Genomic DNA, 16,090 nt, shown 5'->3' with positions numbered 1-16,090 from the left:
AGGTGTACCCGGGTTTAATCCATGGGGAAGTCGAAGTTCTTGTAAGCGATGGTATGTGCAATATCAATGCATGCATATTTATATGATTTGCTTTTTTTTTTTTCTGGCAAAATCACAGTGCCGGGTAAGGCCAACCCTGCGAATGTGCCCGTAGACCGATCCATTCGTGCCCTGGACGCCACCCAAGGGGTGTTTATTGATAAAATGTAGTATTTTTCATCGTTATATGATTTTTTCTTAATGTGATAGTATGTTATGCATCTAGGGGTAGGGATGGTGAGTCACTCTGGGGTTGACCTAGAGGCTAGAGCTCAGTGAAATTCAGTGTTATCCATAAGATATTCAAGGTACATGTAGTTACATAATGTGCTTTTAATGTGATGGTATGTTTTGCATCTGGGGCTAGGGACGGGAAGTTGATGTTTGACACCAAAAGACCAGTGTTAGTCTGTTTCGTTTGTTTGTGTTCGCATTCCATACATTCTTTGATTTTGTGAATTCGAGTGTTTTGTGGGGATTTTGGTGTTTGTAGGCACCAGAATCTGGATTAAAATACTATGGGTGAGCATTTTCCTACATTTCTTATGGACGATAAAGAAGCCCTGACGAATTACGAGAATGCTTACAATTGATTTTAGAGCCCAAGACAGTAATAAGAAAAATGCTTACCCATGACATTTTTGTGGGGATTCTGTAGGAATAAAAAAATGGTTGTATGGATTCAAATATTTTTGTGAGAATTCTAGTGTTTTTAAGCATCTTTGTGCACTATCGTACTCACAAAAATATTTGAATTCAACAAATGAAATGTATGGAGTCCGCCATATGGATGGCTATCTTTGGACTAATATGTGTTAGTTTTTCATCATGAAATTCAAACATGTCTTAGGTCGGACATAGCAAGAAGTTCGCGAGTGTGATTGAGTGGTCAAGATAGGATTGTATGGCCTTGATATAGGAGGAGATTGATTCGAGGAGCAAGACGCATTAAATACATGGTTAAGGTAGGGATATATTGGAGAATGCATTCTACATTCATCCACATTATGCGTCAATACTAATTGGATGATGGATTATAGTTTGATGACAAAGTGTACTCCAAGTAATTTGAAATTTGTGCATAGACAGATGATTATACATGTATGATAACCGATGATTGCAAAGGTTTCATGAAAGTAATCACTTCTATGTATCTTCTATAGCATGGGGTGTGGCTTACCACCCCACCCCACCCCATTCATTGACATACTTAAATAACAAGGTTTCATGAATTAATGTCATTAGGTCATTAAAGTTATTGGCGATACTGATACATTGCCCTGGATGGTCACAATGATAAGATCAATATATGTTGGTGGATATATATATACAGTTGTAATCAGAGAGGGCTCCCATTTTAGGTTCCCATGCTAGGCAGACATAGGCTCCCCTTTTTCATCCCTTATGCTCATTCCATTCACTTCATTAAATGAGACTTATGACATTACTTGTACATATGTTTATAAGTACTACAACAAAAGCACAAGCATCATAGCTTCTCTTACAAATTGGATTATATTCACTGGGGTATTGGAATATGTAGTTTTCTTATTTCATAAAGCAGAAACGTTGGGATATGTAGAGTATTTAACATCTAAATGACCCTTAACTAACCTAGAACATGCAATGTAACCTTTCGTGGCTCAAGGTTCTACACCCCATTAATACTTAGTATTTGTTATAGCAGTTCTAGAATCTCTTGAACTTGTGAAAACATCTTTTGTGTAAAGGGTTTTGCAGAGCTTTTGCTCGTGAAGAGGCGAAGAAATAAATTTACAAAAGTGGAGAAATGTGAAAATATATATGTAATAGTGATGTTTAACCCATTCCAGCTTCTTAACACATTCTAATGGACAAAAATAAATTGAAGTACCTAAACTACATTGACTCAAGCATTTAACCCCACTAAATTTGAGGTTTCTCTCATCATGAAAATTTGATTTTCATCATAGTCTTCCTTTTTGATGCAAACAGACTTTTGAATTAATTTATGTGGACTTTAAAAGGTCTTTATCATCCCATAATTTAGCAGTACCTCGTGTCTAATGCATAAGGTCAGATAATGGAGATGGCTTAGACTCCTAAATGACACTTTCCAATTTATCTTCTATCATTCATTTCAAAGTATAATAAATGACAAATCAATGTAGGAATTGATAGCACTAATAAATTTATAAAAAATATGTGCCTTATAAAGTTTTTGTATGATTTTCCTGGGTTGATTGCACTCTCAAGAAAGCTTAAGATGAATATAATTAAATCTCCGAATGAAAAATAACTAAATCATATAATGGATGTCGTTACCCATAATGACATTAATTGGTAAACTCAAAATAGGGTAAATTGATGTTGCTGATGTTTTTCAGGTTAGTCAATAATTGTTTAAAAACTAATGCCAAAAAAAATTCATCAGTAAATATATATAGTGATGAATACAATATGTCTCAACAGGAAATGATGATTAGGGATTTAAATCTCTTCAAATGGATATTTACGCGAGATGAGAAGGGATGCATATAACATAACGAGGCGAGGGACACCATGCACGGTGAATATGATAATTACTATTTAGTAATAACATGATTAATGTAATTATGAATGACAGATAACGGCACATGAATGAGGCGAATGAAAATAAGAATATAATGTGGAGGACACAAACTAATGACGGCGAGAAGAGAAGATGAATGAGAGATTAAAGTGAATAAATGGGTGAATATGTGATCATGAGTGAGTGAAAACGAGATGGTGACGTGAGACAGATGATGGATTGAGATTGGTGATGATTGCAAAATCGAATGCGAAGAGAGACAGAATGTGGGTCTAACCTAATAAGTGTGACAGAGACAAGTTAATGTAAGGTGATAAAACTTACCTTAGTCCTTGCATTCCAGCAGAACCATGGCATTTTCTGAACAAAGACAAGACTCCACTCTTTCATATTGACCTTGCCCAAGTTCACATGACACCATGGAATACAAGATGGATCTTCAAAACCTCACACGCCTTCAATGAGCCTACCAAGGTATGAAGTAATATCAAAGATTTTGTTACAAAGATCGGGGTTCATCTTGTAGGTCCAACCATATGGTTAAATAGAGGATGCTAATAAAAATCTGCCCTTCAAAATTCAGCTCGATCAGTCTTTTGGATCATCAAATATCGACCAATGAAGCTGGATGAATATGAACCGTTGATTGAAATTATTGTCCCCATGACGCCATGTCTAGGATTTTATTGATGAGCTTCTTTCACATTCCACGATGATTGGGATGGATTTTTTTTATGATTCATCAATGGTTCCCTGTACAAAAATTAAAAAAATAGGTGTGACAAAATAATTATCAGCATGTGACGAGACTACACGTCAACGCGTGCTACGTCTACACATTTTGTGTCTTCTGTCGTCAACCCAGGGACACGGGGATGCCATTTGTACATGTGGAGTTACTCTTTGTGGAACTCGTGAAAATATTTTATTTCAGAACGTGATATTAGAAAATACCTAAAACTCAAAAAAAGCTCCAAACATTGTTCTCAAAATAAAATCAACTGTCTTAGTCTTGGCAACATGCATACATAATCATTTAATTGTAAAACAGAAGATATGTCGATACAAACCCACTAAATAGAGTGTTAGCATTTATTAAACCAGAAGTTTGTGATCTATGACAATCAAATATTAGGTTTATACTTTTCACTGTACAAAATTTTAAACATGTCCATGCTTCTATTATTTACATAGTTGAGTAAATGGCACATCTTGTACTATCATTTGGGACCAATAAATTAAGACTTCAATTTTCAATAGTCTTATTTACAATCCTTGTCATATAAAGTTACTGAACTCTGTAAACCACCAAGTTTGACTCCAAATATCCAAAAAAGTATTTGCCTATTTTTAAATGGCCTCTTTTGTTAATATAATGTCGACAATTAAAATTTCCCAATATCTTACTTTCTATAACTATTTAAATAATTTATTTTCATGCCGAGATTTTGAACGTATGGTAGCCCATGGGAACATGTCGATATGCTAACTAGACATTCTCAGTCAATGCCTTGGCCACCAACTTAAAGATTTCATCAACTACTTATTGAATGTTACTAAAAAGTCGTAAATTTTTTTGAATGTATGGTAGCCCATGGGAACATGTCAATATGCTAACTAGACATTATCAGTCAATGCCTTGGCCACCAACTTAAAGATTTCATCAACTACTTATTAAATGTTACCATTAAGTCTTAAAATTTTTTAAGCAAAAAAATAAAGATATTTATACCTATAGTCGTCAGATATTTACATAAATATACAAACAAACATCCTCGTGACCTTCTTATGATATATTTAACTTCTCGTGATATTTTAGTTGCACCAACAGATTGGGGGAAAATATACATTCACTTGTATCAAGAGATTTTAAATTCTGAATATATATCATAAATTTGTTGATTTACAAAGAGATGATGCGTAATTTTTCTATTGCTTGGTTATATCCTGAATGCGTTCATTCAAAATTATAACGTGTGTATATGGTAATTGTGGGTTTAAATCGATATAATATTAGTATATGAAGTATTGTTATGATTTATGATAAATTAAAAACTCAAAATTAATTTTGGGTATTTATGATCAAATGATAGATGTTTCGACTTTCAGGAAATTTAATGCAAAAACATCGTAAGTATTAACCGATCTGAAAAATCTGCGTCAGCTAACTAACTGTAAGATACGAGGAGCCTCAAGATCCACATGAAAGTGTAATTTTCATTTACAATTACATGTATTTTTTCCCCCAATGTTCGTAATTTTCAGGAAATGTCAAATAGTTGACATTTGGCAATGTGTTTAATAAAGAAACTATTCAGGGTTGGATATGATGCAATAATTTTATGATCCTTATTGTCTTTATAACTTGGCAAATGACAAGTTCAAAAATCGTATGAATGGATAATCTCGGCACGATAATAAATTATTTAAATAGTTATAGAGAGTAAAAGGTTGGGAAATTATCCATGTTTGGGGTGAAACTGGGTGCCTTAAGGAGTTCAGTAACTTTATACGACAATGATTGTAAATAAGACTAATACAAATTTAAGCGTCCCAAATGATGGTACAAGATGTGCCATTTACTCAACCATGTAAATAATAGAAGCATGGACATGTATTATGTCATATATCACAAACTTCTGGTATAATAAATGCTAACACTCGTATTGAGTGAGTTAATATCGACGGATTTTACAATTTTACAATTTTTGGGTATTTATGATCAAAGGATAGATATTTGGACTTTCGGGAAAGTTAATGCAAGATATCCTAATTATTAACCAGTCTGAAAATGAATTAAAATTTGTGTTAGCTAATTAACTATAAGAGATGTGGAGTATCAGGATCCAACTGAAAATGTAATTTTTTATTAGTCCATAGGGCATGAAAAATTGGTCAGAAGTTTGTCATGAATTTCCCTAGAAAGAAAGGAGGGAATTTTCCTACAAATATGCATAAATATGCATAAAATACTCCTCACATCTCCATCCTCTTTTCCATGCATATTTGTGGTACTGAAGAACTGGCATTATATACGATGAGAAAAATAATCGGGGAAAAGTTAAAAAGCCAAAGTTTTTGGTGTAGAAATGACATCAATTAATCAATTCTAACGACATTCCCTTATCAGGACAGTTAACAATAAGTTAACTTCTTTGTATGAACGCAGGATTAATGTTATAATCATTAGATCCACCCATTCTTAGTTATATGCTCCATCATTAAAACCTTCAAAATTAATGATTGAACGGAGTATATAGACAAAAAATGCACTTAAGGAGTGAATGTGAGACACAGATAATGAGAAAATTAGAGAAATTGATAATGACAGAGAAGGATAAATATGTATATAAAAGAGCATAAAAACAAATATTATTTATTAAGGGGGGCCATCAGATTTATTAAAAGGAAAGCATTAAACCTTGATGGGACTTTAGAGAATGAGAGATGAATTCCGTACCGTCCGTTCAATGTACTCCCTCAGAAGCTCCATCCCGGACCGTCGATGCGGTGGACTCAACGTCTGATCTAAAAAGTCTCCACCGTTGGATCTGAGATCGACGGCCGATAAGGCGGCGGCCTTCATCAGAACGTGAGGCGCGAGGAGGCTACCCTCTTATTTGGGTTTGGTAGTCCGCTGCTTTTAATCGCTCTTTTTTCTCTCTCTTTCGTTGTCTCTTTGTCTCTCTAAACGGCCGGGCGAAGAGGCGAAGAAGGGTTTCGAAACAAGGCGGCTAAGAGTGGGCGTCGAGGAGACCCGATCCACGGGGCATTCATCGCTGAATCGTCGATCGCAGGTTGAAATATCGTCCAGCGAGCTTTTGTCATCGGGAAATCGCTAAAAAACGGAAGAAAAAAGGAAAGGCAGTGGCTCTGTGTTGTTTTTCATCGTCAGGCGAAGATCACGGTAGTTTTTTTTTAATCGCTGTTGTTGAATTCTAGGGTTAGGGCGTGGGAGATGATCGCTGAATGTCCTAGTCTGTTGTTTTGTTTGTAGATTCGCAATGGCGTGCGTGATCGGAGGTTTGAATGTGTCCATACATTGCGCAGAAGCCGGGTCTTGGTGTTGAAAGGAAGATCGGTTGAAGGGTCAGTGGAAATTTGGTTTTCGCCCGGGTTTCCTCTGGTACCGTGATTGTTGTATGAGATTTAAAAGGCGTGATTGTGCGCCATGGATGTCGAAACCTCGAGGGACTTCGTGTCCCTAGATCCGGATTTGTTGCAGCTTCCGGAGGTCTCTTCGTTCGCCCTTAAAGAGAGCCCTCGCATCGCTGAAGACCTGTACTCCCAGTGGCTTTCTCTCCCGGATACCGTCCGATTGGTACGAATTTCGTATCCGTATAGCTTATCCTTATCTGTGTTCATTCTCAATAGAGAACCTTTTCTTCTGTTCTTTATGAAAATCCAAATGTTGATTCCCAATTGACTGATTAATCTGCTAAACGATCTAATTACATGATCAGGGATTAGTTTTTGGTCTTCCATGCCCTTATGTCAAATCTCGAACTGTATCCGGGAGAGAAAGCTTACTGTGTTCTCCTTGGCTTTCTTTTGATTCATAATTGATTGATGAATCTGCTTAATGCCTAGTTCATGATCAGGGCTAATTTTTTATTGTCTTCCTCACAATCAGGTCAAATCTCTGATTGACGATGCAAAAGCCGGTGTACCATTAAATGTTCCTGGGAATTCATCAAGCCCTAATGCGACGGCTACTAATACATTGCCATCTATGTTTCCTGCGGGAGGAGCGCCGCCTCTTTCACCGAGAAGTTCGTCGGGATCTCCACGCACTGCAAGGCGCAGCACGTCTAGTCTTTCTTCCCTTAGTTCTCCATTGAAAGTTGTCAGCACACCGCCAAAGGAATATATACCTCAGGTTATAATCTTGTCGTTCTATGTTAGAATTCTTTGTGTTTAATTAGAGATGTCAGATGATGAACAAAACGATGACGAAGACATTATCCTTCCCACATTGTCATCATCCTCATCCACAGATTGGATATGGATGAGGATATCATCGTGTTCATCCTAGTTTTAACTCATAATCCTGCGTCAGACTAAGGGCGAGGATGACGACGATGATGAGTCATCATTGTCCTTCTGTCATCTAAAAGAGGTGAGATAGAGAGTTATTTTTAGAGGGAAAATTGCGGTTTGTGAATAATATTTTCCAGCCACTGCCATCTTTATTCATCTGCCTCTGTGATGACGTTGATAATGATGATCATCATTGTCATCCATGAATGCGTATGAATCACTATGACAATGATGTCTTTATTATCGTCATCATTACAATCCCTGTGGCAGAAAATGACAAGGACGTTGACAATATGCTATTGTCTCATTGCCCTTGTCGTTAACGCAGGCGAACCTTATTTTTAATGTTTTTTACTGTCTTTAATTTATTACTTGGTATACAAATGCAGTTCTATTTCCAGAATGGGCGCCCTCCACCTTTTGAATTGAAAGAGCAATGCCTGGCCAAAATTGATCAGCTATTTTATGGCCATATGGATGGGCTACGATTAGATGGTGATAATACTTTATCACAGCACTGATGGTTTTCATACTGATGAATTTTGCCTCCTTTTTTCTCTTCTTTTTAACATTAGAATTCAGGGAAGTCACCAAGGAAATTTGCAAACTTCCTTCGTTTTTTTCTGGAGTTCTTTTCCGACAGATTGACGTTGGGTGCACTGGAGTTGTGACGAGGTAGGTGCTCTGTTTCACTCATTTCACACGTGTGGAACGGGACTAACTTATTGGATTATTTTTCTACTAGACTTCGTCCCATTGTCTTTTCTTTCAGTCTAGATCATTTTTATTCTCTAAGTTCTCAAGCGTACACTTGTTTATTTTCAATGGATTTATCTCGTGTTGAACCTGTTAAAATATATATTGAGAAAATCTTGTTTGCACGACTGAGTCCAACATTCTGGTTATTTGGTGTTAGTTAGACGTGGGTGTCCTAGTTTCAATATACGAAGTTTATTCTCTTCCATTGTTATTTCTCAGAACTTGAGCTAATCAGGCTTCAAATATGCAATATTGGTTTGAAACTCTGAAAAAAAGTTGTTCTTGTGTACACTATGTATGCAAGGGCTTCACGTTGCAGAGGCTCTGCTCTAGGCTTTGAACCTTAACCTGAGCTTTTTACCTTTATTTCAACATTGTTCACGTCAGATAGAATGACAACAGTTATGGCTTTTTATTTAGTTTGAGGCAATTGCTTTGAGGCGTCTGCAGCCCTGTAGGAAAAAAGAGATCTGAGGTATCAAATCAGGATTGACGGTGGATAAGTTCTCGGAAGAGCTTCAAAAACCTTTACAAATTCATTCCTTGTTCTAGATTTACCTTTCTTCTATTCATCGAGGTGGGATATGATAAGTACTGTTGTATATTGATACTAATTCATAGCAGCCCTAGAAGCCTGTCACGTGTACACTCTGTGTGGTTTTCCTTTTGCTCGAAGAATATATTTAGAATCTAATGGTCTGTTTGGATAAGGAACTCAATTCTTCAAGGATACCTTTGACCAACATGCTGTCCTGAATGCCTTGGGCGAATACCAGGAACTCAGTTTCAGCGCTTGATCTGGAGATTATTTGTTGTTTCTTGCTCTTCCAGCTGACAAGACTACCACACTCAAATGCACAGTAGCCCGACATTGCCCTTCAGTATGTTATTATGCCTGCATAGTCACACAGTCTGTGCATAGTTGCACACATCTATCTGAGTTCCTCCTGAAGTGTAAGCCGTGTCCCGGGGTTCACCTCTGGTACGAAAGGACTCGGTGGGCAGCACTCAAATGTATCTCTGGGGGATCATGCATTATTGGGTCGTGTATGGTGTAGATAAATCAACTTGTCAAGCAATATCTGGTTCAGGCTCAAATTACTATGAGACTGGTTTCTACCTGGACCAATTTCTCATTAGGGTCCATATGTGTGCTTGCAGGTTTACAGGCTAGGTGACCAGCTTCCTGAAGTCAGGGGTTACTTATGTTCAAATATAAATATCCCTTATCTGGAATTAGCCACTTGATCCCCAAAAAGTATATTAGCCTTCCAAGGGATTTATTATCAAATTCAACGACTTGCTGAATCTTTGGCTTCCTCGTCACGGGAATAGAGGAACAGGACCCCATAGATATGCTATTGAATCAAAGAGCATAAAAAGTAGGACCCCATAGACCGTATGCTATCTAAGGGAAATAAACTGGGTTCAACCACTATATGGAAAGTAGCCTTTCTGTGTTTGGCATACTGACTAGTCTCACGCACCAAAGAGTTTAAATCACAACCAGTCGACGAAGAGGGAAATTAATGTCTCATAATTTAAAAAGAGGGTGGCCCAGGCGACTATGTGAAGTAGTCTCTCTCTTCTGCACCCCCAGACCTCACGACCCTGCTGCTGGCTCCCTGCTGACAGACCTAGGTAATCCCCTTCCACCGGCAGTATTTGGCTCCCTCCTGTGCATTTAACATGCCTAGTCTTCTTCCCCTCCACCTTGTCATCGATAAAACAGGCATCGGGACTTAAAATCAGAGCATCCAGTATCCGAAACTAATTTTTGAGTAGAAATTACATGGGCTTTGAGTCTTTACGCATGTAAGGCATCTTTAAGAGCACTAAGTCCATCAATTCAAATGTCACCAATGCGTGCAACATGGAGAGTACCCCCACTTGTCCAAAATGGTTCGCCACATTCCCACTTGGAAGGCTACATCTATGAAAAGGGAAAGGGATGGGCATAAAGAACTAATAGCCCTAGATAAGATGGGGGATCAGATAGTAGTGGATGTTGACATGCCTGAGTTATTTCCGCTTACTGCAGGATTTCCCTTTTTTATTTCTACACAATGAACTAAACGAGAAATATTATTTAACTGGAAACCATGATTTTGGACAAGTGTTCTCATGATTATGTAGTTTCACTTTTAACTCCGACAATGCATCGCCTGATCGATGTCACCTCTCATTCCCAGGTTCTCATTCTCCAGGCACTCTGCCACTCATCTCACGTCTGTTTTCATCCCTGTTCTCCCTACAATGATTTCAAGGGATCGTAACAACTTCTCAGAAGAAAAAAGTCCCGAATATGAATATTACTGTTTCCAGTGAAATGGAAATATTACAAAATCATGAGAAATATTATTTTTTCCGGTTAAATAATAATTCTTAAATAGTTGTATGTGGTCATAGTGGCGTATAGACTTTTTTACGAAGAGATCTTTATTGGAGTAATGGTTCGAAAAGTTCTCCCAAACAATAATATTTAATTTGAAACATGATTTCCTGTCAAATAAAATTTGTGTTTAGTTTTGAGCGGTCATAGTGGCTTGCAGGCTTTTTTACAAAGCGATCTTTATTCGAATAATGATTTGACAAGTTCATACGAAATCTTTATTCAGGTTCAGATCAGTTCCCTTCCTATACGTTTGATTTAGTAAGACAAAGCTCGAATAAAACTTTGGTTAGTTCCATTAGCAAACCCAGTGTTGGCCTCTAGTCTCGTTACGTATGAGATAAAGCTTTTTCATTCCCTCGTTAATGTAGTGTGCACCTTGAAATATCACTGTAGTTATCATATGACACTCGAACTATACTGAAATTTTGACTCTTCGCTTCCATTCAAAACTGCCTTCCTTTCTAAATCTCTTTTTAATGTTGTATCGTTTCAGGGATGCTTTTGTCAACTACTGGTTTAATAGCAACTTGCTGACTGTGGATATAGCTAGGCGAATATTTAGCATTTTAAAGCAGCCTAATCAGAACTACTTGACACAGGTGGGGTAGTTTTCAAGCACATTTCAAAATAACTCTGCATAGAGTATTGTGAGAATCTGAAGTGTTTATGTGTTTTTCCATGTGCTCGGAAATGAAAAATAGGAAGATTTCAAACCAATTCTCAGAGAACTCTTGGCGACCCATCCGGGACTGGAATTTTTGCAGAACACGCCTGAGTTTCAAGAAAGATATGGTACGTATCTTGCGTGTTTTAGGCGTCCAGCAATTTTTTTTGCCACGCTCCAATTAGTTCTCTTGCCTATTTCACAGTTTGAACGTACCTGTTTCTTTTTGTAGTTTGAGTGTTATGGTCTTGTTTCTTTATGTATTCGTGAAAAAAGGTTTCAGTTTCTTTTAGTTTGAGTGTTATGGTATTGGTGTACCTGAGATGCATTTCCTCTAGCTCCCGAAAAGGACATTAAATAGACTGGATTAGAGGGATCAGTCATCCGAAAATTAGGATTCATTTCGTGTCTCAAATATTCGCTGGTAGCATACCATATTTCAATGGATTGACATAATTTTTCTACCGCGTGTACATTGCCATAATGATGGTGTTTTTCCAAAATTGAACTTTGTTGTTCAGCATCTTGCACCAACCAGCCCTTAGAGGGTATTGTTAAAAGATCATCAATTCCTAATGAAATAGATGTAGCAGTGGCTTGCTGGAAACCCAGAGTTTTCACTTGATCTAGAATGTGTGATGTATAAGCCATCCTGAAGTGATCTATTAATCTGCTAATAAGTCGTTTCATGGCAGCTCCATCTATCACTTTATTATGAAAGACCAGATCGGCCCGTTCTGCCATAAGTACCTCCCTATTCTGCTGAGTAGGATTCTACAATAGGTCTGAGTCAGTGATTCAAAAACTTCCTTTCCTCAATCTTGATTCACATAAAAATTCAGGAATTATGATATCATTAAAGCTAATTAAATTATTATTCAATAGTAGATGTGTCCTTTGTTTTAGCTAAAAATAAACTGCATCAGTCGTGGGATACTACCTTTCCACATTAAAAACGGATGCTTTCATTCACTTCCATATCTTTGGCCTCATTCGGAAATTTGGAGGCATAATTTCATAAAAAAGGTTCATCAGTATCTTTTAGGGTTTCCCGATCAATCATTCATTAGTACATTTTAAAGTCTCCAGATTGATTAGAGTTTTCAAAGAGATAAAAAAAATTAAAAAGAGATACGCAGAGGAAGGTAGACGATTCATCATTTATTTGGGCCCTTGGTTGGATTCTGACGTTCAGATCACGTCTATCAGATCGTAATCTGGGCCATTTGGGCCATCCGATTGCTCAAGGTTTTTTATCAGGACCTATATAATCCATCGCCAGCCAAATCCTGAGGTTGAATCGATGATTGTTTTTTGGAAGAAAGTATAATCGATGATAAAGCATGTGGAATTGTCTTATTCCCCTTCTTTTTAATCACTTTTTTTGTAACACCGATGAGTTTGTCTAAATTCTGAGTATTATCTGAGATTCGCTGATGAAGTCGTGGCTCTCAATTTTAGTACCCGCTAGGCTCTCAGTTCCTAGGGTTTAAATTGAACTGCATCGCCAAATGTAAACTGATCTGTTAAACTATGTTTTACCTGGGTGCAGCCGAAACCGTCATATATCGAATATTTTACTACATGAATAGATCTGGAACCGGACATCTTACCCTTCGGGAGTTGAAACGTGGAAATCTCATCGCTGCGATGCATCATGCAGATGAGGAAGATGACATAAACAAAGTGTTGAGGTATGTTATACAATCAAGCTTAACATCTATTGGCAAGAATTAAATAATTTATTTGGGCAAATTTTATTGTTTTCTTTTGGCTCAATGTCTTAACAATTGGTTGGGGGTTGAATTCTGAATTTTTGCAGATATTTTTCATACGAACATTTCTATGTGATATACTGCAAGTTTTGGGAGCTGGATACTGATCATGATTTTCTGATTGACAAAGAAAACTTGATTAGATACGGCAACCATGCATTAACCTACAGAATCGTGGATAGAATTTTTTCACAGGTTTGTGCGCTCCAATCCAATTTTCATTTTTCTTTTGGTTTCATTTTATGCGTTTAATTAGCATTATTTATGAATACTGTGCATAGGTTCCACGGAAATTCACCAGTAGAACTAAAGGGAAGATGGGCTACGAGGACTTTGTCTATTTCATCCTCGCGGAAGAGGATAAATCATCAGAACCAAGTCTAGAATATTGGTGAGATTGGTATTCAAAATCGATTTTTTTAATGATGGAATCCCAATGTTGGTTAGAAAATTTTGTTAAAAAAAATGTTCGTTCGAAAATCGAATGTTATTTATTCCAAGCCTAGCACTGGGTAATCGATTATGATTTCAACCGTGTTGTCTTTTTTGTAGGTTTAAGTGTATTGATTTAGATGGCAACGGTATTCTCACGCCGAATGAGATGCAGTTCTTTTATGAAGAACAGCTGCATCGGATGGAATGTATGGCGCAAGAGCCCGTCCTGTTTGAGGATATTTTATGCCAGATGGTTGACATGATCGGACCAGAGGTTACTAATTTGTTAAATTCCTTGTTATAGTTACAAAGATTCTCATTTTTACATGTTTTTATCTACTTCTCTCCTTTGTTTTAATTTAAATATCTGGGTCCTGCCGCATTAGCGTGCATTTGATTGTATTTGTCCTATATTCAAAATTTGCAGAGCGAGGGTTTTATTACCCTTCGCGACTTGAAGGGCAGCAAGCTTTCCGGGAATGTTTTCAATATCCTCTTCAATCTCAACAAGTTCATGGCTTTTGAAACCCGAGACCCATTTCTCATCCGCCAGGTGTGGTTTATTTTCTGTTATTTTTGCAAAGGAAAAATTGGCGTTTACCTTTTTCAAAATCATTGTCCCCATATTTCCAAGTTTCCTTGGAATCCTAATCAGTTATGAAACCAATGAAGATGAATCTGAGCTTACATCTTTACCTAAAATAGGGTCTACTATACGATCCATCTGACCTGTTGTTCCTCAGAGACTACATTGGTCCGCCTGTCTGAACCCTAGCCACCAGAAGGAAAACGCCAAAAGGCTTCATGCTGTGTCCACGTAGAACCTCAATATTTATATTGGGTTACAACATGATTGGGTCTCAGGAACCCAATATGATGGACTGATCAGATGGATCTCATAATGACATAATCAATGATTTGAGTTCCAGGGTTTAACAGTAAGAAACAGAAAAAAACAACAATTATGTAGAAAAATAAATTCAGGTATCTTCTGACATGCCCAAATAATCGATTAGTTGGTCAACCTATCTGACTAATCGGTATCAGCCGATTTATCTAGAGATAAATCAATTATCTTTGACCTAGGCGATTCAATCCAAATGCCGAGAGGAATTTGAAGTCAAGTCTCAGAACCTTTGGGGAATAGTATCAATGGATTCCTGTTTGTTGATCCAGAATAGGAAATAAGTGAATCTGTTTCACGATGTTTTGATTCTTATCATTTGCTTGGGTTGCTGTAGGAGCGTGAGAATCCGACGTTGACCGAGTGGGACCGCTTTGCCCACAGAGAGTATATCCGTCTTTCTATGGAGGAAGACGGTGAAGATGCCTCCAACGGAAGTGGTGATGTCTGGGATGAATCGCTTGAGGCACCTTTTTGACCTCTCCTTAAGGTGAGAATCTCTTTATTTATCTATCTTATTATCTCAATCTACCTCATCCTCTCTCTCTCTCACAAACACACACTCTCTCTCTATTTATGTACACCTCTCTTTGTATCTTATGATTTATTTATCTCCATCTATTTATCTCTCTATCTCTCTATCTCCATATATCTCTCCCTGCGGTCTCTTTCTAAGTTTGTTCTTTCTATCTCCATCTATTTCGCTTTTTCTTTAGCTCTTACTTCTATCTGGGAATGGGCTGGAGGTTTTCCTTGTTATACGCCTTTATATAGTTTCGACCTGGTACAATTTTATTTCAGGGGATTCCTTGAGAAGAAAAAATCAGAAAAAAACAGAAAAGCAGCCGAAACTTTATTTAGCGGTTACCTCACGTGCAAGGTTTCTCTCAATGGTTTCTTTCTCTTGGGCCGCATGCTGAAGGTGAGTAATTCAACATGCGGTTTTCCTTTTATTTTTTCTCTTCATTTCTGTTCCATGTAATTTTATTTTTACTGGTGAATGATGAAAACACCCCTCTGAACATTGCCCGGATGGTGTCTCTCCCCTAACCTTAGTAAAAGACAATTGTATAGATCAGACTCTCTAAAATGTTGGTCCCTTTTTATTCTATTTATAGTCGACAAAAATAAATCCTTAATCATGCCTAATATCTACTCTGATCAGTCTCTAGGTTGATAATGTTGATAGAGACCTATTGCTCGACAGTGTCTAACTTTGCCGTTAAGTCGATTAAGTGTTTGCTGATTATAACTTAATATTTTTTGAATGTGAAATGCGAATGTGAGTTCTTTTTTACCATTCATCAGTGTCAAAAACTCGGTTGAATTGTCACCATTAGGGTTTGTGGTGTAGTCAGGTTGGGATCACTGGAAAAGTGGGGAGGCAGAGCTGAAATGTTCAAGAGGATCAAATTGGACTGTCTTTTCTATATGTCCCATTACTTTAAGTAGTGTTTAATATGGCCCATGAGACAAATAGGACAGAAGCTCTGCTCTAAATCTATCAAGCCTTTCATCATTCCTTTAG

At 37.3% G+C, this 16,090-nt stretch overlaps 1 protein-coding gene across 1 annotated transcript; it reads left to right on the top strand.

The window, feature by feature from the left end:
- The first annotated feature begins 6,238 nt into the window (after window positions 1–6,238).
- LOC144710204 (putative serine/threonine protein phosphatase 2A regulatory subunit B''delta) lies at window positions 6,239–15,671 on the top strand. The gene is made up of 14 exons (XM_078583904.1): window positions 6,239–6,497; window positions 6,588–6,911; window positions 7,224–7,469; window positions 8,020–8,125; window positions 8,206–8,305; window positions 11,278–11,383; window positions 11,486–11,576; window positions 13,001–13,142; window positions 13,271–13,418; window positions 13,505–13,614; window positions 13,776–13,932; window positions 14,086–14,211; window positions 14,900–15,052; window positions 15,364–15,671. The coding sequence occupies exons 2-13, from the start codon at window positions 6,762–6,764 to the stop codon at window positions 15,038–15,040; spliced, it is 1,623 nt and encodes a 540-aa protein (XP_078440030.1). The 5' UTR covers window positions 6,239–6,497; window positions 6,588–6,761; the 3' UTR covers window positions 15,041–15,052; window positions 15,364–15,671.
- Window positions 15,672–16,090: the final 419 nt, after the last annotated feature.

Source organism: Wolffia australiana, chromosome 12, assembly GCF_029677425.1.
Source record: "Wolffia australiana isolate 7733 chromosome 12, ASM2967742v1".
Taxonomy (NCBI): domain Eukaryota; kingdom Viridiplantae; phylum Streptophyta; class Magnoliopsida; order Alismatales; family Araceae; genus Wolffia; species Wolffia australiana.
Note: the sequence above shows the minus strand (reverse complement) of the source record. Positions and strands in the feature narration are given on the sequence as shown.